Here is a 27,175-nt window from a genome sequence, read left to right on the forward strand (position 1 = left end):
CAAAGGAAGTGGTGGAGGCAGGTACAATTTCATTAAAAAGGTATCTGGATGGGTGTACGAATAGGAAGTGTTTAGAGGGATATGAACCAAATGCTGGCAATTAGGACTGGTTCAGATTGGGACGAGTGGTCGGTGTGGATGAGTTGGATCAAAAGGTACCTGCTTTCATGCTGTTTGACTCTATTTTCTGTTCTACTTGCCAAAGAAATTTAAATGCTAATGAGATTAGTTCCTAAATCGTGGTATCTTTTACTATTTTATGTCTTGGTGATTTAAAATCATTGCACTAAGAAAATTCAATATTTTGTGAACAATCCAGATTTTGTTCCATGAAGATGGGAGTGTTAAAGGGATTTCTACCAATGACGTTGGTATTCATAAAGATGGATCTCCTAAGGTATGGTTTTTGAATGAAATACCTTTTACTCAACTTGTGGATGTAGATATATCCTTTGTTCAAAGGCTTTTATTTTGCATTAGATGCAATTAATTCTTTTTGATTTGTTATTGCAACATGCATATATTGTGAAAGTTCTGTTTTTCTTCTTGCTTGTCACTAGTTCCCTGTGAAGCTTATAGTCATGCCCTGAAAAAGATACATGTTGTCTCAGCATTTTATCTTGCACTCATCGGGACAATTTGCAAAAGTGCAATTTTGAGGGGAAAATCAACACAAATTATGCTGACAACCAATTTTAGATTGGTAATTAGGCTCACGATGTGGTGCTTCTGTGCATTAAAGGCTACATATATTAATACACACGACCTGTTCTTTGCATGCAGACAAAACATGGTTGCGCACTACATCTCTATCAACTCAAAAGAATAGGTGTCAACCGTTCCGTAGTTCATATCTCAATGCTTTGACCAATCAGTCAATGTGATTCATTTTCAAAGCTTGAATGTTAACTATTGATCAGCATTAATGGATATGTTCTCAAAGGCAATGTCTCTACAAATCGTAGACAACTTGTCAACCAATCCATGCTCTCTTATGCAGCAAGAATGTTAGTTTTCCTTTTTTGAATTGCTATTCTTGTGAATCTTTCCATGATTGCAAGTTAGAAAGCTTGACAAAATGTCTTTCTTCCAGCAATACATTATGATTTGTAACTTCATAGTGATTTCCAGTTATGAGTCATATATAGCTTGAATGTAAAGGTATTTATATGAGCTCATTATTCTTTTTATTCTTGGTGGTAAAGTTCATATGGTTGAGAACAACTGTTGAAGTTAGCATGATAAATTACGACAGCAGGTAGAACATTCAGCAATATGATACAGTAGTGGTGGAGGGCATGAATACTAAGTTCAATTACAAAAATGTCTATTAATTAGTCCTAGCCTACATCAGTTCAGGTGTGTCACAACCATCGCCACCTCAAGGCAATTAGTAACAGCAATTTTAACATCATCTGCTATATTTCAAAAGCAAATTTTTTAAAAAATTGAATGTTGCCCCGTTTTTAAATTAATTCAATAAACGTAGTAAGCTGAGTATCTGAGTACTAGTGTAGCAGCACGGCCCCACAAGTACTGAATATTCTGAAACGTTCCTGATTTGAGACTTGCAGTATATTGAGAGACTTTGAGGTGTCAGGAAGCAAATCCACTTTGAGTGAAAGCTAGGCTTTTTCAACTACGTTTTATTATGTCTTAAAAGAGAGCGAGGTGGAGAGAGAGAGTTGGGGCGAGAGAGCAAGGTTCTACTTAGGTTGTGTGACACTCAGGATTTGAACAGTATGGGACTGGTGATATCTTTGAATGTTTGGTATGGGGATATGGTGGTTTGGTCTTACCTCATTGGCGATTATTGTTACCTGGCACTTAGTCTAAATGTTATCCAGGTTATACTATCAAAAGCTGACATTATTGCAGAACTTGAGTGAAACTGCACTGAACACTATGGAATTGTCAATGAACAGCTGTTCCCTTGATATTATAAAAACATAGAAGATAGGAGCATAAGGAGGCCATTTGGCCCATTCATCATAATCATGACTGATCATCCAACTCAATAGCCTAATCAGTTTTCTCCCCCTAACCTTTGATCCCATTTGCCCCAAGTGCTTATATCTAGCTGTCTTTTGAATGCATTCAGTGTTTTGGCATTAACTACTTTTCTGTGGTAATGAATTCCACAAGCTTCCCACTCTTTGGGTAAAGAAATATCTCCCCATCTTGTCCTAAATGGTCTACCCTGAATCCTCAGATTATGACCCCTGGTTCTGGACACACCCACTGTCAGGAGCATCCTCCCTACATTTACTCTGTCTAGTCCTGTTAGAATTTTTACAAGTCTCTATGAAATCCCAGCCCCCATATTTGTCTGAATTTCAGCAAAAACAATCCTCACCTAGTCAATCAGTCCTCATAAGTTAGTCCTGCCAGCCCTGGAATCAGCCTGGTAAGCCTTTGCTATACTTCCTCAAGAGTAAAAGCATCCTTTCGCAGAAAAGGAGACTAAAGCTACACACTATATTTGAGATGTGGCCTCACCAAATCCCTATATAACTGCAACAACACATCCCTGCTCCTGTATTCGAAACCTCACAATGAAGGCCAACATACCATTTGCCACTTTTACCGCCTGCTGCACCTGCATATCTACCTTCAGCAACTGTGCACAAGGACACCCAGGTCACACTGCACACTCCCCTCTCCCAATTTATTGCCATTCAGGTAGTAATCTGCCTTCTTGTTTTTGCTTTCAAAATTAATAGCTTCACATTTATCCAAATTTATGCTGCATCTGCCATTGATTTGCCCATACATCCAACCTGTTCAGATCATGCTGAAGGATCTCTGCATCCTCGTCGCAGTTCACGCTCCCACCAAACTATGATGGAATGGAAGTCGTTGGTGAGGCTGTTGAAAATGGTTGGGCAGATTGTATCTTCGCATACAATCATAATAGTCCTGGTGACATCCTGATTTTTATCCAGAAGGTCTGGAAGCAGAGTGTAGGTCATTTAGGAAAAAAGTTCTTACATTGGTCTGTAGCCTTGCAGAGTTTTTTTTTTGAAGTGCACATTTTAAAAAACCTACAATTCCATGACCATAAGGACTAGGAGCAGGAGTAGGCCATCTGGCCCTTCGAGCCTGCACCACCAGTCAATAAGATCACGGCTGATCTTTTTGTGGCCTCGGCTCCACTTGCCTGCCCCCTCACCATAATCCGTAATTCCTTCAATGTTCAAAAACATATCTATCTTAGCTTTAAAAACATTTGCTGAATTAGTGTCAACTACTTCACTGGACAGGGAATTCTATAGATTCACAACCTTCTGAGTGAAGAATTTCTTTCTCAATTCAGTCCTAAATCTGCTCCCCTTAATTTTGAGGCAGTGTCCTTTTGTCCTAGTTTCACCTGCCAGTGGAAACATCCTCTCTAGGTCTATCTTATCTATAATTTTATATATTTCTATAAGATCTTACTCATTCTTCTGAATTCCAATGAATATAATCACAACCCCATCAACTCTGGAATCAACCTAGTGAACCTCTTCTGTACCACCTCTAGTGCCAGTCTGTTCTTGTCAAGTAAGAAGACCAAAACTGCAAGCAGTACTCCAGGTGTGGCCTCAATAGCACCCTGTACAGCTGCAGCATAACCTCCCTGCTTTTAAACTCAATCCCTTTAGCAATGAAGGAGAAAATTCCAATTGCCTTCCTAATTATATGTTGTACCTGCAGACCAACCTGTAATTCATGCACCAAGATACCCAGGACCCTCTGCATAGCAGCATGCTGCAACTTCTTGTACTGGTCCTTTTTACTGTTACTCCTACAAAAATGGCTGACTTCACATTTATTAACATTGCATTCCATCTGCCAGACCTTTGCCCACTCACTTTAAGTATCTATGTTCCTCTGCCCACTTTGCTCTGCCACTCATCTTAATGTCATCTGCAAACTTTGACACACTACACTTGGACCCCAACTCTAAATCATCTATGTAAATTGTGAATAATTGTGGTCCCAACAGTGATCCCTGAGGCACACCGGTTGTTAATGATTGCCAACCAGAATAGCATTCATTTATCCCAACTCTTCTCTTTCAATTTGAAAGCTTCCCTTATTTCCTTAGATATCCATGGCAGATTACCCATTTTATTCACTGCAATGTACTTTTGCTGAACCTTTTGAAAAATTGCTTAGAAAGTCCTTCACTGCTGATCAACTGTCCCACCATAAAATCTTTGTTTCCAGTCTACTTTAACCAAGTCCTCCCTCATCTTGTTGTAGTCTCTCTTGTTTACGCACAGGACCCTGGTATTCGATTTTATCTTCACACACTCTTACCTGTATTCTAAATTCAGCCAATCTGTGATCACTCCTTCCAAGAGGATCCCTAACTGTGAGATCAATAGTTATTCCTGTCTCATTACACAGAACCAAATAGTTTGCTCCCTCATTGGTTCCATTACATACTGTTCAAGAAAATTATTGTGGATACACTTAAAAAACACTTCTCCTCAAGGCTACCAAGCTGGCTCGATCAATCGACATGTAGATTAAAATCCCGCATGATAATTGATAATTTTAGAAAATAGACAGACAGGAGGCTGGAAGAACACAGCGAGCCAGGTGGCATCAGGAAGTGGACAAGTCGACGTTTCTGGAGTAACGTGCTTGCTGTGTTGTTCCAGCCTCCTGCCTAATTTGGATTCCAACATCTGCAGTTTTTTTTTAATCTCATACTATTTTTACAGGCATTAGTTATTTCTTTTTTTATTATTGCTCACCCCAATGTGGTATTATTGTTGCATGGCCTATTGACCAAGCCTATCAGTGACTTTTTGTTCTTAGAATTTCTAATTTCCACCCAAATGGATTCAACCTTATTCTCCATAGAACCTATATAATCTCTCAGCACTGCCCTGATGTCTCCTTGAATATCGGAGTTATACCACGTCCCTTACCTTCCTGTCTATTCTTCCAAATAGGAGAAAGCGAGGACTGCAGTGCTGGAGATCAGAGCTGCACATGTGTTGCTGGAAAAGCGCAGCAGGTCAGGCAGCATCCAAAGAGCAGGAGAGTCGATGTTTCGGGTATGAGCCCTTCTTCAGGAAGGGCTCATGCCCGAAACGTCAACTCTCCTGCTCCTTGGATGCTTCCTGACCTGCTGCGCTTTTCCAGCAACACATTTTCAGCCCTGTTCTTCTAGATAGAGTAATACCCCTGGATGTTTAACTCCCCATCGTGACTATCCTGTAATCATGTCTCCGAAATGGCTACTAAATCATATTCGTTCGCGATGATTTGTGCCGTTAACTCATCAACCTTGTTACGAATGCCGCGAGCATTCAAGTAAAGTGCCTTATGCTAGTTTTCATACCCACATGATTTCCAATATCTTTAATACTATCTCCTGAGTTATCTTTCCTTTTTACGTTTTTCGTAGACTGCCTTCGAGTCAAACCCTCCTGCATGCACGCTAACTTGCAGCTTACCTTTTTAATTTACTGTCATACTTCCTATTGTTTTTCCCTTCCCTTCCCCCTCACCGACTCACTAGTTTAATGTCCTAATGAATACCCTGTTTATCCTTTTCACCTGAACACCAGTTCCATATCAGTTCAGTTGGAGACTGTCCCATTGGTACAGATCCCTCCTGTTCCAAAACTGATGCCAATGCCCCATGAAGTGGAACCCCTCTTTCCCACACCAACTCTTTAGCGACATGTTTACTTCCCTAATTTTCTTATTCCTAAAACAATTTGCACGTGGCTCAAGTACTAATCCGGAGATTATCACCCTTGAAGACCTGTTCCTTAATTTCTTTCCTATTGCTTGATAAACCCTGAATTGGTCCTCTTTCCTGGCCTTGCTTATGTTGTTTCTCCCTCCGTGGACCACAACAGCTGAATCCTTCACTTCCTGCTCCAGTATCAGAGCACAAATGTTTCTTTAGTTCACTTAAACAGCAGAAGCTTTCTTTATACATTGCGCTGTGAACTAAGTGAGTTTATATTTCTTTCAAATATAAATGCACAGGATGGATTAGATTAGATTTATTGGGTTAGATTTATTCATTGTCACATAGTACAAATACAGTGAAAAGTATTGTTTAGTATCACTACTGTCTGGCACTATCTTGAAACATAGAATACAAATCTAAAGCATAAAGCAAAAGAGAGTGGTCATCTTCGCATTTCTTTCTTGTTACGGCCCACAACAATGTTGCCTCCATGGCACACTGTGGGCTCCTCTAATTTAACCATGGGCCTGGGGCTGATGGCTACCACAATGCATCCTGTGCTAGGCCCTCCAGCACTGCCACTATTGTGATGGCTGACTCGCTGCTGACACTATGATCCAGCACTGGGCTCCTATCAATGTGTCGAAGCCACTTTCCTTCACTAAGCCTTGCCAACACCATCTTGGAATCTGTTCTTGGAGACTATTTGCTTCACTGTGGGCCCACACCCACTCACTCATGGTAGCTCAAGATTGTGCTTAATTTTATGATCACCCTCACCATGTTACCTGTAATTTATAATATTTCAAAAACAATAATTTAAAATTGTCTTCATATTTTCACAAAGGACACATTTGAAAGAGGAATGGAACTTCATGCCAAAGTCACGATATTTGCTGAGGGCTGCCATGGACACCTTGCCAAGCAATTGTATAAACAATTCAAGCTCAGAGAGAACTGTGAACCACAGACATATGGTATTGGATTAAAAGAGGTAAAAAGAAGTTTTGAATTTCCCCATGAAAAGTATTTTCTGAAACCTTTTCATATTTTGTTCTAATCACAGCTCTTTGAGAATTGAGTGAACTGCTAAATAAAAAGTTAAAGTTAGCTTAGTCTTACCAGACCATAGAGCTGCTGTCTCATTAGGTCATGCCTCCTGCAAGGGGAGGGGTTTGAGAACAAGAATTCTTCATGGTAACTCAGCTGATGCAGGAATTGAACCCATGCTGTTGGCATCATTCTGCATTGCAAACCAGCCATCCAGCCCACTGAGCTAATAGAATAACTTGCTAATCAGAATAATGAGAATTGGGTGACAAAGTAAGGCAGAGAAGCTAGATAGTGTAAATCAAGGCAAAGCAACGAATAGGCAAATAAATAATCAAAGTAATTAAGTAAATCCAAGGAGGTGATTTGAAAATGAAGTACAATAGCAATTTGCATTTTATAGTGGGTCGGATGTCATTTGTCTGGGTCAATACTAAGAGAAAGTGAGGACTGCAGATGCTGGAGTTCAGAGTCGGGAGTGTTCACTGGCCACACAGCGTCTTGCTGCTGTTTCCTTCAGTAAAGTATCAAAATCGTGCGACCAATGGAGTGTTGCCTAGAAGGGCCACGTTGCCAGATTTCTCAATGTTTCAGGATTTGGACACCGTATTAATCAGGCTCTCAGAAGGAGCTCCAATGCCACATGCTGGTATTTATACAAAAACATAAAGATAAATGCTGACAGGAAATCTAATACAGGAAGGAGGGGTTCAGATATCAGTTGGTTGGTCTGATTCTGAGGTAGTAAGTTCCTGCATTAGATGAACAAGTTCCACATTTTCCCAAATTCTATGACCAATGCCCTTGAAAGAAAATTAGAGTTGGGGTGGAATGGGTGGGTTAAATTAATTTAGCAAACTGAAGCACTGGAATGAAGCATCAGAAAAGTGGCATAATGTGCATAAAGACTGTGAAAAAGAGAAATTAAAGGTAGTTCAGAAGCAGAAATTTAGATAAATGTGAAGTGCCGCATTTTGGTAAGGCAAATCAGGGCAGAACTTAAAGCACTTAATTGAAGGTCCAGGGTTCTGTTGCTGAACAAAGAGACCTTGGAGTGCAGGTTCATAGTTCATTGAAAGTGGAGTCCCAGGTAGACTGGATAATAGGCATTCGGTGTGCTTGCCTTCACTGGTTAGTGTATTGAGTATAGGAGTTGGGAGATCATGTTGCGACTACGGGATTTTGGTTAAGCCACTCCTGGAGTATTGTGTTCAATTCTGGTCTCCCTGGTACAGGAAAGATGTTGCAAAACCTGAAAGAGTTCAGAAAAGATTTACAAGGATGTTGCCAGGATGATATGGTTTGAGCGACCGGGAGAGGCTGAATAGGCTGAGGCTGTTTTCCCTGGAGCATCAGAGGCTGAGGGGATGACCTTATAGAGATTTACAAAATCGTGAGGGGCATGAATAGGGTGAACAACCAAGATTGTTTCTGCAGGGTGAGTCCAAAACTAGACGACTAAGTTTAAGGTGAAAGGAGATAGATTTAAAAGGGACTTAAGGGGCAACTTATTCATTCAGAGGATTTTGGGTGTGGGTGTGTGTGGGTGGGGTGGAACAAGCTGTGAAAGGAAATGTTGGAGGCTGGTACAATTAAATTTTAAAAACATCTGGATTGGTGTATGAATAGGAAAGGTTTAAGAGGGATACAGGCCAAATGTTGTCAAATGGGACTGGATTAATTTAGGGTATCTGATCAGCATGGAAGGGTCTGTTTCCATGCTGTACAGCTCTGTGACTCTATCTAACAGTGTGGAAATGCATGGAGATTGGCAAATGAGATTGTTGAGTACAAGCGCATATTACATATGGGATTATTTTATAATCGAGATCTGGCTTAAAACTGGATTGGAAATGATACTTCATTAATTATAAAATATTCAGGAAAAATTGGGAAAGGAAAATGAAGGTCGTGGCAAGTGACCTTCAGCCCATGATGCCTGGTATCCTAAAAAAATATAGTTGCTCATTCTAGTCCCATTTTCCAACACCAGGGAGAACTCACCATTTAGACACAGAACTGGCTCAAAGGTAGAAGACAGAGGGTGGTGGTGGTGGGATGTGTTTCAGACTGGAGGCCTGAGACCAGTGGAGTGGCACAAGGATCGGTGCTGAGTCCACTACTTTTCACCATTTGTATAAATGATTTGCATGTGAGTATAAGAGGTATAGTTAGTAAGTTTGCCGGTGACACCAAAATTGGAGGTGTAGTGGGCAGTGAAGAAGGTTACCTTAGATTATAACAGGTAATCAGATGGGCCAGTAGGCTGAGAAGTGGCAGTGGAGTCGCCAGTTGATAGGATAGTGAAGAAGGCGTTTGGTCTGCTTTCCTTTATTGGTCAGAGTATTGAGTACAGGAGTTGGGAGGTCATGTTGCGCTGCCCAGGACATTGGTTAGGCCACTGCTGGAATATTGCGTGCAATTCTGGTCTACTTCCTATCAGAAAGGTGGTGTGAAACTTGAAAGGGTTCAAAAGAGATTGACGAGGATGTTGCCAGGGTTAGAGGATTTGACCTATAGGGAGAGACTGAACAGGCTGGGGCTGTTTTCCCTGGAGTGTCGGAGGCTGAGGGGTGACCTTATTGAGGTTTATAAAATCATAAGGGGCATGGATAGGGTAAATAAGCAAAGTCTTTTCCCTAGGGTGTGGGGAGTCCAAAGCTAGAGGGCATAGGTTGAGGGTGAGAGGGGAAAGATATAAAAGACACCTAAGGGGCAACTTTTTCATGCAGAGGGTGGTATGTGTATGGAATGAACTGCCAAAGGAAGTGATGGAGGCTATTCAATTGCAACATTTAAAAGGCATCTGGAAGTGCAAATGAATAGGAAGGGTTTGGAGGGATATGGGCCGGGTGCTGGCAGGTGGTACTAGCTTGTGTTGGGATGTCTGGCTGGCATGGACAAGTTGGACTGAAGGATGTGGTCTCCTCTACATTGGGGAGACTGGACGCCTCCTAGCAGAGCACTTTAGGGAACATCTCTGGGACACCCGCACCAATCAACCACACCGCCCTGTGGCCCAACATTTCAACTCCCCCTCCCACTCTGCCGAAGACATGGAGGTACTGGGCCTCCTTCACCGCCGCTCCCTCACCACAAGACGCCTGGAGGAAGAACGCCTCATCTTCTGCCTCGGAACACTTCAACCCCAGGGCATCAATGTGGACTTCAACAGTTTCCTCATTTCCCCTTTCCCCACTTCACCCTAGTTCCAAACTTCCAGCTCAGCACTGTCCCCATGACTTATCCTACTTGCCTATCTTCTTTTCCACCCATCCACTCCACCCTCCTCCCTGACCTATCACCTTCATCCCCTCCCCCTCTCACCTATTGTACTCCATGCTACTTTCTCCCCACCTGCACCCTCCTCTAGCTTATCTCTCCACGCTTCAGGCTCTCTGCCTTTATTCCTGATGAAGGGCTTTTGCCCGAAACATCGATTTTGCTGCTCCTCGGATGCTGCCTGAACTGCTGTGCTCTTCCAGCACCACTAATCCAAAATCTGGTTCCAGTATCTTCAGTCACTGTTTTTACCGAGTTGGACTGAAGGGTCTGTTTTCGTGCTGTACATGTCTTTGACTCTATGACCTGGTCTGAAGTTTGGCAGGTCACAGGTGCAAGTTCATGCATCTTTTAAAAGAGCTGAGGATTTCTGGGTCTATCAACAAATACCATTCTCGAGGTGTCCAGCTGGTGTGTAAAATAAACTCCCCAACATGATGAGGTCATCTGATCTATGGACTTTAGACATGGAGAGTGCATTCAGGGTGATGTGATGATGTAGTAAATTTATTGGACTAATTCAGAGCACCAGGCTAATGCTTTGGGCTGAGACCGCAATGTAAAACGGTGAAATTTGAGTTCAGTAACAGCAAAAATCTGGAAGTGAGGTCTAGTCGAATGGCTACCATGAAACCAATGTCGGTTGTCAAAATCCTACATGATTCACTAATGTTCTTCAGGGAAAATAACCTGTCATCCTTGCCCAGTCTGGATTACATGTGACTCAAGACCTGCAACAATGTGGTTGACTCTAAATTGTCCTCTGAATTGTCAGTTCAAGGGTAATTCGGGATTGGCAACAATTGCCAGTCATACCAACAATGCCATCCCATGCTAGAATTTTTAAAAAAAGAGCTCAATGCCTAAGTAAACTTTAGATAACCTTAGATGCTAGGTGTCCAAACAGAGTCCCAAATTGACTGATTAGGTGCCTTAAACCTGCCCACAAGTCCTGACATTTGCACTTGAGGCTCCAGAGTCTAAAGCCTCTCATTGACCTATCAAGTTGCAGATATCTGCACTGATGTTTTGATGAAATAATCTGGTTTTCACTGCTCAGCTCCCCACAATGGGACCTCTGCTACACATAATAGAAGCTTATGCAACAAATAGCAGAGATCCTTGACTACTTCTTGCATTCAGAAGTGATGCATTTTGGAAGGTCGAACTTGAAAGTTGAGTACAGGATTAAAGACAGAATTCTTGGCAGTGTAGAGGAACAGCGGAATCTTGGTGTGCAGGTACGTAGATCCCTTAAAATTGCCACCCAGGTGGACAGGTTAAGAAAGCATATGGTGTTTTGGCTTTCATTAAAAGGGGGATGGAGTTTAAGAGCTGTGAGATCTTGCTGCAGCTCTATAAAACTTTGGTTAGACCGCACTTGGAATACTTAGGAAGAGAGGGGACCTAATTGAGGTGTACAAGATAATGAGAGGCATAGATAGAGTTGATAGCCAGAGACTTTTCCCCAGGGCAGAAATTGTTCACACGAGAGGTCATAGTTTTAAGCTGTTTGGCGGAAAGTATAGAGGAGATGTCAGAGGTGGATTCTTTTCGCAGAGAGTTGTGGGAGCATGGAATGCGTTGCTAGCAGCAGCTGCATAACTGAGGTCATTGGGGATATTTAAGAGACTGCTGGACATGCATATGGTCACAGAAATTTGAGGGTTCGTACACTAGATTTACCTTACATGAGGATCAATGGTCGGCACAACGTTGTGGGCTGAAGGGCCTGTTCTGTGCTGTACTGTTCTATGTTCTATTGGTATGTTCACTACTCTCATTGGCTGAAGTTACCATGAAGGACTGTCCTTCTCAATCTCTCTTTTGAAGCATGGTGACCCTCAGGTTAAGTCACGACGACTTATCCCTCTCTCTGGTGAGGGAGCGACCCTAACATCTTGTTGCACTATAGCAACTTTACATTTTTTTTTACCTTTTACTTTTACTCCCAGTCCTCAGCATGCTGTGGAGACTGCAATTCCCTTGCAGATTTTCTTTTTGCCATCCATCCCCTTTCATAAATCCCTCCAAGAAAGACCATTCTTTAGGATCCACTACCAGAACAAACACCACGAAACACGTCTGTAAAGCCTCTTCCATGGTCCTGTGTATAAGAAGGAGATTTGCTAGCACACACTTATTCTTTCAGCAGAATCATGCAGTATCCATGGTCCTCTTCTGCTCATTACATATTAACTTTGGCATTGATCCCACCCTAGTTCCTACTGATTCCATGGGCATTGTGTGTGTATTTCACCTACGTGGAGACAGAAGATGAGGTGGTTCCCTGTTGCAAGGAAGACAGAATCTCTTCCACATAATTTGAGATAACATTCTATTTAGCAGGTTTACTCATTGACACTGGGTGCTCCATCAGTGAGGTATAAGAAGGAGGAGTAACATACACCATTTACATGTCACATTCAAGGGGTACACAGACTTGACAGATGTTTCACCTTGCTAGATTGTGGCAAGTCAGTGCCCCAGGCTTGCCAATGCTCCTCCAAGTTGCAGGCTCACAGTGCGAATGCAGATCATACAATCTTAAATAACTTGCATCTTGCTGGGACGAGTGTATCCCTCCGATCACTGACTGCTTGCACCAGATGTGACCAGCTTCAAACTTGCAGTTTTATTCCCAAGTGGTTCAGTTTGTTAAGTCTCCCAAAGCTGTTTTCCGTCCAGCCAGTCTCTGCTAATGTTTATGCTGCACATGAACTTTTTCCCACATCTCCATCTGTCATGCATATTTTGAAGTTCAAACTAATTTGTGCGTTTTTAGATTTAACACAAAAGCTGCATATGATGGCTGAGAGTCACCTGACTACTTTTGTGGAACAAAACTACTCCCCTTTTCAAGAAGGAACAAAGGGTGGAGTTGGGGGTGAAGGGTAGTGGGAGTGTATAATCAGCAGTGAAATAAAGTCCTAAATTTTAATGTTCTCAATTTCTTTATTTAAATAGAATCCTACTTTCTTTCCATGCAATTCAGGGATTCTTATATCAACTGGAGCACCTTGATTACCTAATTTCACGAAGGTTGAATCTGGATTTTCTATTGGCACATAAAGTTCAGTACCTCAAGAGAAATGATTTAAGGATGTAATGTGCTCAGTTTGAGAGAGTCATTGTAATGAAGTTGCTGGAAGTGTATTCATTTCAACTTCTATTTATCGTTTTTATCTGGTTTATTGTTTCAAATCTTAACGTTCAGCAAGTGTTTATCATGGTAATATAAATTTCTGACTTTCATTTTGTCAACAGATTTGGGTTATTGATGAAAGTAAATGGAAACCCGGGAGAGTGGAACACAGTGTGGGATGGCCTTTAGACAGACATACATATGGTGGATCATTCCTTTATCACTTGAATGAAGGGGAACCTTTGGTGGCTTTGGGCTTTGTAGTAAGTATGTTATTACTATATTACTAATAATTGTAGTTGTTGGTTGTGTGCTGATTATTTACTAGGTGAGCTAAAGGAAAGGTAAAATTAAACTAATTTCCTTTCTTAATAAAATTAATTAATTTTGGGATAGATTTTCAATGCAAGTGTACTATAATAAGATTCAATTTAAAGTATTTGCTTTTAAGTTTGCCATTCTAATTGGCTCTGCGCTTCTAACAACATAGTTGTTAATCATTAAGACTGCCTACTTCCACCTCTAACATTTGCCAGTTCCCACTTTCACTTTAGATCATTGTACTTCTCTCATTTACACTACCTTTAAATCCATATTTTGTTTCTTTATTTGACCTATTATCACCATTGGCTGTGTGCCATCATATCCTCTCTTTTGTCAATTAATGTCCTGCTTTCCTGCCTGTCCCTCATCCATCCCAGACCTTCTTTGCCTGTGTAATTGTTATAACACTTTACATCTCTTACCATTTTCTAGTTCCACCAAAATGTGATCAACCTAAAGCAATCATTCTATTTCTCCCTCTACAGATAATTCCTGATTTGAGCATTTGCAGAAATGTTTATTCTTTATTTTGTGTTGACCACTGGAACAACTTTTTAAAATTGTTCCATTAACTTTTCAATTCTTGCAGAGTATGCTGCTGAAAGCCTGTATTGCTTATCATATTTTGAGCTTCCAATTGCCTGTATTTTTAATTCCCTGCTCACTCTGACTTCTCTGTCCATAGCCTTCATTGTTCAGTTAGACATTTTTTGTTGATCCAGACTCTCTATTGAGTTCAACAATTTCAGGTCTGTAATGACTATTACATTTTTTTTGCTAGCAACTGTTGGTAATGATTCCGTACCTTCAACTACACCATCTCTAAATCCATTATTTGTCAGTTTAAGATAATCAATTGGACATCAATTGCTATCAATTTCTATTCTTCCTGCACCAAGTCCACTGGTTTCCTTCATCAGTCTATAAGTAACTCTATAGTCGATAAGTCTGAGTGGGTGGCATGGTGGCACAGTGGTTAGCACTGCTGCCTCACAGCGCCAGAGACCCGGGTTCATTTCCCGATTCAGGCAGACTGACTGTGTGGAGTTTGCACATTCTCCCCGTGTCTGCGTGGGTTTCCTCTGGGTACTCCGGTTTCCTCCCACAGTCCAAAGATGTGCAGGTCAGGTGAATTGGCCATGCTAAATTGCCCGTAGTATTAGATAAGGGGTAAATGTAGGGGTATGGGTGGGTTGCGCTTCGGCAGGTCGGTGTGGACTTGTTGGGCCGAAGGGCCTGCTTCCACACTGTAAGTAATTTAATCTAAAAACTAAAATTTCATTAACTTTTTCCATACAGGATGCCTGAATTAGGGGAAAATGCATTTGTTTATGTCACTTCAATTCTGTCAAAGCTACCTAACTCAAGTTTTCTCTTTGGCAATTTGCCTGGCTGTTTTGACACTGAAACCAATGCAATTTTACGTCAGCTTCTCCTTCCTTTTGCAAGTCATATCAAATTCAGTCTTCCTCTCTTGAATACCATTACTTGATTTTCCGCCCAACTCAATATAATCTCTCAGCCTTCCTGTTCTTCTCCCATTCCAAGTTTGAATCTCTCTTTTGATAACCACAGCTACTTACTGAGCTTTTCAACATGCTTAAATGTATATTTATATTTCTGTGTATGCACCTGCTGTTGTAAGTGCAGCTGTTCCCACTGATTTTCCTCCTGTTATCATCCTTTGTGCTCATTGGGAATTAATTATCTTATCCATCGCAGTGTTTCAGAATTGGCCAACAGACCAACAGGAATCCATATTTCCCTACAAAAATATGAAAGAAGTATCATTTGCAAGCAATGTGCTAGCCATCCTTAACCATTCCTACTTCCATCCCATGGTCTCATCTCAGAGATGTCAATCCCTGATCAATTTCTCAATTGCCCCCATCTCTGAATTTATTGATTTTTTTTTAATCCTCCTGAATCTTTTTCCTAACTATATGAATTATCTGACCTTAGATAATTATCCATAGGCAATCCTGAGGTATTGGTTTGTAATCTTTAATTGGATCCCCTTCAACTGGAAAAATGACGATGTATTTATATCATGGGCATAAATGTTATATTTAAAGCTCCGAAAAGCATAATTTCACACAGGGAAGAATTAAATTTGTCATTTGTGTGAAAATGATCATTGTATGATTGCTACTGCAGTACTTATTTGCAGCGAATGCCAATGTCTATTCTTAAGTGCCTATTGAGTAGGTAGGGTGTCCTCAGTTAAATTTATTTCTGTTGTATGTATCACTTCCACTAAATTCCATTTTTCTTTCCATGCCTGTCTATGCCTAAACTTGTTAAGGTATGGATTTTTATCATTGGTGATTGTTTGTTTGATTTGCCCTGTAGGTGGGTTTGGATTATCAAAATCCATATTTGAATCCGTTTAAAGAATTCCAGAGATGGAAGCACCATCCTTCAGTAGCACCGACCTTAGAAGGTGGAAAAAGGATTGCTTATGGAGCCCGTGCCTTAAATGAGGGTGGTTTACAGGTATTGTGACAATCCAATATCTACATTGTGCATAATCTTCTGGACAGATTGACCTTTATTGCGAGCAGATTGTTTTTCTCAATGGAACAGTTGACATAACTAAGTAGTTGATTTAATGATAAATAATTTGGGGATAGACCAGGAAAATTACTAGCTGGTGAGTCCAAACCTTGATGGTCAGGAAGTTATTAGAAAAAAATCTGACAAAACAAAATACAATATGCACTTGGAGAGACACTGATTAATCAGGGATAGTCAGCATAGATTTGTTCAGAGGTAGTGTTTGATAAATGTGTTTGAATTTTTTGAGGAAGTAATCAGAAGTGTTGATGAGAATAATTTATTTGATATGATCTACATGGGATTTAGAAAGGCTTTGATCAGGTCCCTCATGGCAGACTGATCAAGAATGTAAAAGCTCATGGATTCCAAGACAAAGTGGAACGTGTGCTAGATATGAGTCCAAGCAGTGAAAAGCTTTCCTCCTGATTCCCATTGAGTTCAGTTTTGCTAGGATTCCTTGATTCCATATTCTCAAATGTTGATGTACAGAGCAGTCAGCCATCTCAACCTTGGGTTCAACTCTTTTTTTTTTGTTCATATTTCTATGTTTGGACCACAGCTGTAATGAGTTCAGTTGTTGCAACCCCAGAAAAACCAAACCATTTTTGTAATGTTGCTATATTGTTATTAACATTGCCAGATATATAGATTTTTTTATTTTGTTATTAATGTAGAATTTAAGAAATTTATGACGAAAGTAACATTATTCCACAGTCTATACCCAGGATGTCCTTCCCTGGTGGTCTGCTGGTTGGCTGCAGCCCAGGATTGTTGAATGTCCCTAAAATTAAAGGCACACACACTGCTATGAAGAGTGGAATGATTGCTGCAGATACCATCTTTAATAAACTAATCGAAGATAATCACCAACCTGTGACTCAGGGTATGTATCTGAAAGCTTTTGATTGAAATCTCCTTTACAAAACTTCCTTGCAGTTTGTGCAAAAGAGGAAGAACGTGTAAAGTTCAATTGTAGACGTTATGTCGATTTGTAAAGTGATTAATCTAATTTATTGCTGCGAACCCTTCAAGTTGTCAACTTACTTTTACTCAATTTAAAACAGTTTAAAATTATTTTCTGAAACCTGAAGTAAGTGTTTTTTCTGAACTCAGGCCTTCATGTACCAGAGTATGACATGGATATTAGAAACTCTTGGATTTGGAAGGAACTTTATTCTGTGAGGAATATCCGACCCTCCTGCCATGGACCATTTGGTGTTTATGGTGGAATGATTTACACTGGAATATTTTACTGGATATTTCGAGGATTGGAGCCCTGGACACTGAAACACAAAGGTGACTTAGTTTTGCTCAGTCTTGCTAATGGCATAGATTATGTTGTAGTCTATCATTTTACTTAGAAATTAGGTTCACTATTTCAGAAACCATCTGTAAATTTGTATTCAGGTAGAAACTGGTGAACTGTCACAGAGCATTGAGGAAGCTTATACTTTTTCAAAGAAATCCTTTATCTTTAAGATGCACCTTTTGGTTATTTGTCAGTTGCATAATTGAATAATATATTCATTATAAACATCAGACCTTGCCATGTGACTGTAACTCTCTCTGAATGTTGCTCTTTGCATTTTGTTCATTGCAATCCCAATGAATCATAAAACTACAGGAATATTAGGAAAATAAAGCCACCATCTTGAGTTGATTATCTGTATATTGCATGGTTGTGTTTATGGCATGTGGTAAGAAAATGTTAAGAAAATGGACTGCATTTATTGACTCAATCACTGAGATTGTTTGCACAGACGCTCGTGACATGAATGGTAGCTTGCATTGAAACCCCACACCCTAAATAATTTAATTACTGAACTTGTGGTCACCAGCCCAACACTGAGTTTCTTATTTCTTTAATATCCTCCTAATGCATGTACAGAGTGAGCTTTCGAATTATTCCTTACAGAGCAGTTTGGTTCTTAACTTAAATTTTCCAATCCAAGAAAAGTCTGAAACCAAAAAGTAATCCCTGACAAAATCAAAGAAAGTGGCCATGATAACAAAATAATAAAAATGTTCATTTCCTTTAACTGTGAAATGAATGGATTTTCATGTACTGTAAGAAAATCAGGATGAAATGGAAAATGATAAAACTCCACTTATAGCACATTACTAAAGTCATAACTTGAGTTGTTCAGTTTGGATTTAATTTAAGGAGCTTCTGACCTACCTATCGGGAGATCCTAAATCTTTTTTTCTCTTCCAGAGCTAAATTTTCATGTGAGAAGTAATTTTTTTGTCACTCAGTCTAGCTCTCCAGACTCAATATTCACACCATAGATCTCAACTTGCACCTGAGCTCTTCCCTCCAACATCTGGCTAATCCTGATCTCCAATATGGTCTTTTCTCAGTGTCACATTGAATCTACCATTGTGCTGAAATATAGTACTTGATTCTACTGAGTTAGGAGTTGACTTTCAGACAGAAATGAAAGGATATCAGATGATCTGGTCTCACTGAAAGAAAAGTTTTAATTTGGAATGAGCCAGGCTCCTTTCTCTGGTATGCAGTGTAAAACCTTGGATTACGTAATGTTTGTCTATAAAATATTTCTGTCAAATTTCAGGTGCAGATTATTCTCAGTTAAAACCAGCCAAGGATTGCACACCCATTGAATACCCTAAGCCAGATGGAAAAATCAGCTTTGATCTTCTATCCTCTGTGGCCCTTAGTGGAACTAATCATGCAGATGATCAGCCACCACACTTGACTCTACTGGATGATAGTATACCAGTAAAAAGAAATTTGGCTCAGTTTGATGGACCAGAACAAAGATTCTGTCCTGCAGGTACTTTTAGTAACTTGCTTTATTTCAGTTAGTTTTTAAATTTTGGATGAAGTCTTCATAATCTGAATGGTTTATAATTGTTAATCAATTATTTTTATAGCTGAAATCTTTTGAAAAACCAAACTTTTGAAATTAATACTCGTATTCCTTTTATTTGGGGTCTTTATTTTTTGACATGAAGTACCATAAGTACTGGAAATCTGTGATTTGTATTGACTTTTGAAGCATGCAAAAATCCTCCCAAAATTATTGATCAGCTTATACGACAAGTATAAAATAAGTAGTCAGACTTCTGACATGTGGAAAGAAAATTACATCAAGTCATATAACACAGAAACAGGCCTTTCGGTCCAACCAGTCTATGCTAATCTAACATCGATATCTCATTCTAAGGTGAAGTGTCATGGTTTATTGCATTAATTCTACAAAGATACCTTTACAAAATTTGCTCATGGGACTTGGGTATCACTGGCTGGCCAGGTTTATTGCTCACCCCTAGTTGGTCTTGAGTTGATGGAAGTGAACTGAATTTTTGAACTGCTGCACTCCGTGTGTCGTAGGTAGATCCGCAATGCCCTTAGGGAGAAAATTCCAGAATTTTAACCAAGCAACAGTGAAGGGATGACGAGCTATTTTCAACTCAAGATGGCAAGTGGCTTGGATGGGATCTTGTAGTTGGTGGTTTTCCCATGTATTTGCTGCCCTTGTCCTTCCAGATTGAAGTGGCCATGGGTATAAAAAGTGATGTCTAAGGATCTTTGAACTTCTGCAGTACACTTTGTAGGTGGTACACACTGCCACTATCGTGCATCAGTGGTGGGGGGAGCAGATGTTTGAGGATGTGGTGCCAACTAAGTGAGCTGATTTGTCCTGGATGATTTTTTTGAGCTGCACCCATCCAGGGAAGTGGGAATATTTCATCAAACTCCTGAGTTGTGCCTTGTAGATGATTGACATGCTTTGGGGATTCAGGAGGTGAGTTAGTCACCACACCATTCTGAGCCTGTGATCTGTTCTAGTAACCACTGTATTTATATGGTGATTCCATTTGGTTTTCTGGTCAATGGTAACCCTCAGGATATTGATAGGGAATTCAATGATGGCAACACTATTGAATGTCAAGGGATGGTGGTTAGATGATCTCCAAGAAGAGACATTCATTACCTGGCATTTGCACGTTATCTGCCACTTGTCAGCCTGACTGCGAATATTGTCTAGGTCTTGCTTGCATTTAAACATGGACTGCTTCATTATCTGAGGAGTCACGGATGATGCTGAACATTGTGCAGTCCTCAGTAAAAATCCCCACTTCTAACCTTTATGATGGAGGGCAAGTTATTGATGAAGCAGCTGGAGATGGTTGAGCCTAGGATACCACCTTAAGGAACTCCTGGAGAGATGTCCTACAACTGAAATGACTGACCTCCCACAGCACAACTACTGATCCATGTACCAGGTATGACTCCAACCAGCAGAGAATTTGCCCATTGATTCCAGTTTTACCTTGGCTTCTTCATGTCAAAGGCTGTCTCTCTCAACTTGTTTGTCCATGTTTGAATCAAGGCTGCAAGAGTGAGGAGGTGAGTGGCGCTAGTGGACCCCAAACTGGGCATTAGTGAGCAGGTACTGCTTGCTAGTACTGTTGATTACATATGCCATCACTCTATTAATGATTATGACAAATGAGATGGTAATTGCCCAGGTTGGATTTGTCCTGCTTTTTGTGAATAGCACATACCTGGGCAATTTTCCACATCGGTGGGTAGATGCCAGTATTATAACTGTACTGGAGCATTTTGATTAGGGGAGTCAAGTTCTGGAACACCACATTCTGGCAATAGGACTGAAGAGTTATCAGGTTCAATAGCTTTTGCAGTATCCAGTGCCTCCATTTCTTGATATTACAGAAAGTGAATTGAATTGTGATGCTGGGGACCAGTGAAGGAGGCTGTGATGCAGACATCAAGTCAAAAGAGTTTGTGCCTATGAGTAATGCTATACATTTGCTAAGTCAAATAAGTAATGTAATATGATTTTTCAATGTTGGTGTGAAGCAGGGTGTTAGGTTGTACATCCCAAAGACTGATAGATCGTATCAAACGGCGTATCCCTTTGCTGTTCACAACAAGCAAAGAACTGACTATTCAACCAGCCCATGCTTGCAAAACTCTCAGTACTGTGTTTGACTTTAGACAGAGCTGCACTTTGACAACATTTGTTGGTTAATCCTGAACGTGCAATGGTTAGGCTGACAACTAGATTAGGATAGTCAGTGATGCTCATAGTGTGGCACAGTTGTGTGTACTTAAAGGTACATGTAACAATACTCAGGGCCCTGTTCTTTCCAGACATGGCCATGTACCCCCAGACAGGATTGAGATGATTCCCTTGACCATGTATGGCAGTGGCTAATGGTAGTGCCCCCTCATTCTGCTCAAGTCTGGTCCCTTTGAATTTCATACGCTGCCATTTGTAAGTATGTAAGTTAGCTCGCTGAGCTTGAAAATTTGTTCTCGGACATTCCATCACCATACTAGGCAACATCATCAGTGAGAGTCTCTGGTGAAGCACTGGTGGTATGTCCTGCCTTGCTATTTATAGGTCTTGGCTTCTTAAGGTGGGTGATATCATTCCTGATTTGTTTTACCGAGGGAAGGTAGATAGGATCTAAATCAATGTCTTTGTTGGTGGGGTTCTGTTTAGAATGCTATGCCTCTAAGAATTCTCATGCCTGTCTTTGTTTCGCCTGTCCTAGGATGTGTGTGATGTCCCAGTCAAAGTATTGTCTTCTTTGTCTGTGTGTATAGAAACTAGTGATAGCGGGTCGTGTCTTTTGGTAGCCAGTTGGTGTTTATGTACCAAGGGGGCAAGTTTCCTGCTTGCTTGTCCAATGTAGTTTTTTTTTTACAGTTCTTGCAAGGTATCTTGTAAATGATAGTTTTGCTGGTGGTATCTAATCGATCCTTTAGGTTCACAAGTCGCTATTCAATTGTGTTGGTAGGTTTGTGAACTACCATGATGCCAAGGGGTCTGAGTAGTCTAGAAGCCATTTCTGATATGTCTTTGATTTAAGGTGTGACAGGTGAAACAAAGACACACACATGAGAATTCTTAGAGGCATGGCATTCTAACCAGAATTCCATCAATAAAGACTTTGATTTAGTGGTTGAAGGGTTAACAAAAATGGTGGCCATGGAACATGCAGGGACGTTATTCAAAAGAGGCAGTTGCATGAAAGCCAAGATGAGAATTTAGCAGGCTGCAGCCAACAGGTAGCCTCATAACGTCATAGAGATGTACCGCATGGAAACAGCCTCTTCGGTCCAACCTGTCCATGCTGACCAGGCATCCCAACCCAATCTAGTCCCACCTGCCAGCACTGGCCCATATCCCTCCAAACCCTTCCTATTTATATACCCATCCAGATGCCTCTTAAAAGTTGCAGTTGTACCAGCCTCTATCACTTCCTCTGGCAGCTCATTCCATACGTACCACCCTCTGCGTGAAAAGGTTGCCCCTTAGGTCTCTTTTAATATCTTTCCCCTCTCACCCTAAACCTATGCCCTCTAGTTCTGGACTCCCTGACCCCAGGGAAAAGACTTTGCCTATTTATCCTATTCCTGCCCCTCATAACTGTGTAAACCTCTATAAGGTCACCCCTCAGCCTCCGACGCTCCAGGGAAAACAGCCCCAGCCTGTTCAGCCTCTCCCATTCGCTCAAATCCTCCAACCCTGGCAACATCCTTGTAAATCTTTTCTGAACCCTTTCAAGTTTCACAACATCTTTCTGATAGGAAGGAGACCAGAATTGCACTCAATATTCCAACAGTGGCCTAACCAATGACCTGTACAACCGTAACATGACCTCCCAACTCCTGTATTCAATACTCTGACCAATAAAAGAAAGCATACCAAACGCCTTCTTCACTATCCTGTCTACCTGCAACTTCACTTTCAAGGAGCTATGAACCTGCACTCCAAGGTCTCTTTGTTCAGCAACACTCCATTGGACCTTACCATGCTAAGATTTGCTTTCCTAAAATGTAGCACCTCACATTTATCTGAATTAAACTCCATCTGCCACTTCTCAGCCCATTGGCCCATCTGGTCCGGATCCTGTTGTAATCTGAGGTCTTTGCTGTCCATACACCACCAATTTTGGTGTCATCTGCAAACTTACTAACTGTACCTCTTATGCTCACATCCAAATCATTTATGTAAATGACAAAAAGTAGAGGACTCCGCACCGATCCTTGTGGCACTCCTATTTCCCAACAGTCTATATCTTCCATATCCTTTTCCACAGTAAATACTGATGCAAACTATTCATTTAGTATCTCCCCCATTTTCTACGGCTCCACACAAAAGCTGCCTTGCTGATCTTTGAGGGGCCCTATTTACCCTTTTTGTCCTTAATATATTTGTAAAAACCCTTTGGATTCTCCTTAATTCTATTTTTCAAGGCTATCTCATGTCCCTTTTTTACCCTCCTGATTTCCCTCTTAAATATACTCCTACTTTCTTTATATTCTTCTCAGGATTCACTTGATCTATCCTGTCTATACCTGACATATGCTTCCTTCTTTTTCTTAACCAAACTCTCCATTTCTTTAGTCATCCAGCATTCCTTATACCTACCAGCCTTTCCTTTCACCCTGACCGGAATATACTTTTTCTGGATTCTTGTTATCTCTTTTCTGAAGGCTTCCCATTTTCCAGCCGTCCCTTTACCTGCGAACATCTGCCTCCAATCAGCTTTCGAAAGTTCTTGCCTAATACCATCAAAATTGGCCTTTCTCCAATTTAGAACTTCAACTTTTAGATCTGGCCTATCCTTTTCCATCACTATTTTAAAACGAATAGAATTATGGTCGCTGGCTCCAATGTGCTCCCCCACTGACACCTCAGTCACCTGCCCTGCCTTATTTCCCAAGAGTAGGTCAAGTTTTGCATCTTCTGTAGTAGGTACATCCACATACTGAATCAGAAAATTGTCTTGTACGCACTTAACAAATTCCTCTCCATCTAAACCTTTAACACTATGGCAGTCCCAGTCTATGTTTGGTAAGTTAAAATTCCCTACCATAACTACCCTATTATTCTTACAGATAGCTGAGATCTTACAAGTTTGTTTCTCAATTTCCCTCTGACTATTGGGGGGGTCTATATCCTAATATAGACCTTTCATCCCAATCATCCCTTTCTTATTTTTCAGTTCCACCCAAATAACTTCCCTGGATGTATTTCCGGGAATATCCTCCCTCAGCACAGCTGTAATCAAAAATGCCATTCCCCCTCCTTTTTTCCCTTCCTTTCTGTCCTTCCTATAGCACTTGTATCCTGGAACATCAAGCTGCCAGTCCTGCCCATCCCTGAGCCATGTTTCTGTAATTGCTATGATATCCCAGTGCCATGTTCCTAACCATGCCCTGAGTTCATCTGCCTTCCCTTTTAGGCCTCTTGCATTGAAATAAATGCAGTTTAATTTATTAGTCCCACCTTGTCCCTGCCTGTTTGACTCGCTTCTGTTCTCAACTGTACCAGTCTCCGATTGATTTTTTTCCTCACACTCTCCCTGTAGGGGTTATGATATTCTCAAGTGTACTATACATAACAAGATTATCTACTTATGTAAGAATAGTGTAAAGAGTCTCTTCACCCTACAAGTTCCAACTATCAAAACCCACAGTCTCAGGTGAATTTTGATTTTGTACTTGTTAAAATAAGTGATACAATTTAGAAAGCTACTTCAGATTTGTTTTTTAAAGTGAAAAACTAATAGGATATAGTTGTGTTCGAGTCTGTGATAAGCAATATGCAGAAACTTTGAAATTCTGCTGTTTTGAGTAGATTTATAAATTGAAGGAAGGTTCAGTGATTGTATTTTGTATGTTTCCTGCTGGCACTTGATGTAACCCACTAATAGTAAACTGACTATTGTCAATGAGATTCTGTTGCTCAGCTACTAACACTCTGCTCTCTGAATTAGATGTCTTTTGGGAACACTGGAGAAATGTGGGCCTATGATTTAGTCTGACAATACTGAAGCTTTAGGAGAAAGAGGACTGCAGATGCTGGAGATGAGAGTCGAAGAGTGTGATGCTGGAAAAGCACAGCCAGTCAGACAGTATCTGAGGAACAGGAGAGTCGACGTTTCAGGCATAAGCCATTCATGATGGATTGGACCCTCCTTGGATACTACCTGACCAGCAGTGCTTTTCCAGCACCACACTCTTCAATACTGAAGTTTTGCACAGTAAAAAATGCTACATTTTAAATACAATATTAAACCAACACACCATCTGTCCTGTCAGATGTGCTTAAAAATACCAAGATATTATTTCAAAGAATAGTAGCATTCTCTGTTTTGTCATGACTAATATTTATTCCTTACATATCAGAAAACTATATTGTTGTTAGGATCATGTTACTGTTTGTGTGACTTGTTATGTGTAAATTGCTGCATATCCTACACTTCATTGTAAAGTGCTTCAACACATCGTGCAGTCATGAAAGAGATAAATGCAGTAACATTTTTCTCTGTTAGCCTGTGAGATTTCTCTGCATTGTAGTTCCTACAAATGTTGCTGTTGTAACTTCCAATAGCACTAACCTTCTGGATATTTGTCATATGAATCATTTCTTTCCCCTCCTCTTAGGTGTTTATGAGTTTGTTCCTTTGGAAAGTGGTAATGGGATGAGATTGCAGATTAATGCCCAGAACTGTGTTCACTGCAAGACGTGTGATATTAAAGATCCCAGCCAAAATATCAACTGGGTGGTACCTGAAGGAGGTGGTGGCCCTGCTTATAATGGAATGTAATCAACTAACCAGTCACAAACTGGAGCTACAGAATTATGTACTTGCATATTGTATTATTGTACCAGAGATGGTTCTTAAATCAAGTTTTCAACTGTAAATCTAAAAGTAAAGAATTACATTTTTACAATTAACTTTATATTTCATTCTGATTTCAGTAGCTGTCATAAATTGAAATCAGTTGAACTGTCAATCAAATCAAAATAAAATGGTCCAACATTTGGCCTTAAATGATGTAGCTGACTCAATTTGTATTTAGTGGAAAACATCAGGTGACAGTTAATCAACACCCCCATTGAAATATGAGGCCTTTAATTTAGTTTGTTCAGTTTTCATTGTAAAATTATTTCAATAATAAGCACATTAAGAATGCAAATATGATTATTTTTGGTAAACTGCTGCAAATTCAAGTTTTTCAAATTTGATCAGTAAGTTACTGTATGGAATATGAATTCTGATACATTTTTTGTTGAAAATTTATCTTAATTGAATTGCTGTGTACCATTGAAAGTAAATGCAAAAACATATTAACACTAAATACTGATCAACCAAGGAAAAGTCTAGCATAACCTTTCTTTTGAATTGTATTCCGTTTTTTGCATTTATCCAAAGTGTATACAAGATGAAGTGCAACTTTCATGTATGTTTTGATGAGCTGATTTTTAAGCTATATCTTATTGTAACTAATTTTGAAATATAAAGTAAAAAAAAAATTGTCAACAATGCAAAGCTATTGTGAGGAAAGGATAGATGGGCATCTCTTAATCACCAAAACTGGTGATTATTGTTTTAGTGATAGGAAAACAATAATAAATCATGGAGCCTTATACCTACTATTTATCACTAAAACAACTGTTTACGATATAATCTGATATTTTGTTGGTTTGTAAATAAAAACTTAAATGTTCAATTTCTGTAATAAAAGTTAATATAATTTGTACAATATTTTTTGTATTAATATGATCCCTACAGGAAATGGGGAGATATTGGAGGCTCTGTTGTGCTTAAAAATGGACAAATCCCTTGGCCTGGATAAATTGCCTCCCAGGCGACTCTGGGAGGCAAAGCAGGAAATTGCAGGAGCTCTGACATACTCTGGCCATGAGAGAAATATCAGAGGACTGGGAGACAGTTAATGTGGTTCACTTTTCAAGAAAGGTGGTTGAGATAAACCAAGAAATTATAGACTGGTGGGTCTCACATCAGTGGTAAGGAAACTATTGGAGAAAGTTCTGAAGGAGCGAATTAATGCACACTTGGAAAGGCATGCTATAATTAGGGATAGTCAGCTTGGCTTTGTCAGAGAGAGGTCATGCCTAACGAATTTGTTGAGGCTTTTGAAAATGTGATCAAGTGTGAGTGAGGGAGTTCAGTTGATGTAGTTTATATGCATTTTAGCAAAGTTTCTGACAAGGTCCCACTTGGGAGACTTACTGAGAAGGTTAAAGTACATGGAAATGAGGGAAACTTGGTGAGATGGATCATAAACTGGC

The 27,175-nt window shown here is 40.2% G+C and overlaps 1 protein-coding gene across 3 annotated transcripts in view; it reads left to right on the forward strand.

Moving 5' to 3' along the window:
• Positions 1-26,560, forward strand: part of etfdh (electron transfer flavoprotein dehydrogenase) — a 52,494-nt gene extending 25,934 nt beyond the window's left edge. For all 3 annotated transcript variants that reach the window (XM_060851357.1, XM_060851355.1, XM_060851356.1), the window contains exons 6-13: positions 320-397; positions 6,552-6,698; positions 13,304-13,444; positions 15,858-16,001; positions 16,779-16,947; positions 17,178-17,360; positions 18,641-18,862; positions 25,522-26,560. In XM_060851357.1, coding sequence (XP_060707340.1) covers positions 320-397; positions 6,552-6,698; positions 13,304-13,444; positions 15,858-16,001; positions 16,779-16,947; positions 17,178-17,360; positions 18,641-18,862; positions 25,522-25,685 — 1,248 coding nt within the window. In that variant the 3' untranslated portion in view covers positions 25,686-26,560. The remainder of the gene's footprint in view (positions 1-319; positions 398-6,551; positions 6,699-13,303; positions 13,445-15,857; positions 16,002-16,778; positions 16,948-17,177; positions 17,361-18,640; positions 18,863-25,521) is intronic.
• The last annotated feature ends 615 nt before the right edge of the window (positions 26,561-27,175 follow it).

The sequence above is a fragment of the Hemiscyllium ocellatum genome, chromosome 36 (genome assembly GCF_020745735.1).
Source record: "Hemiscyllium ocellatum isolate sHemOce1 chromosome 36, sHemOce1.pat.X.cur, whole genome shotgun sequence".
Classification (NCBI taxonomy): domain Eukaryota; kingdom Metazoa; phylum Chordata; class Chondrichthyes; order Orectolobiformes; family Hemiscylliidae; genus Hemiscyllium; species Hemiscyllium ocellatum.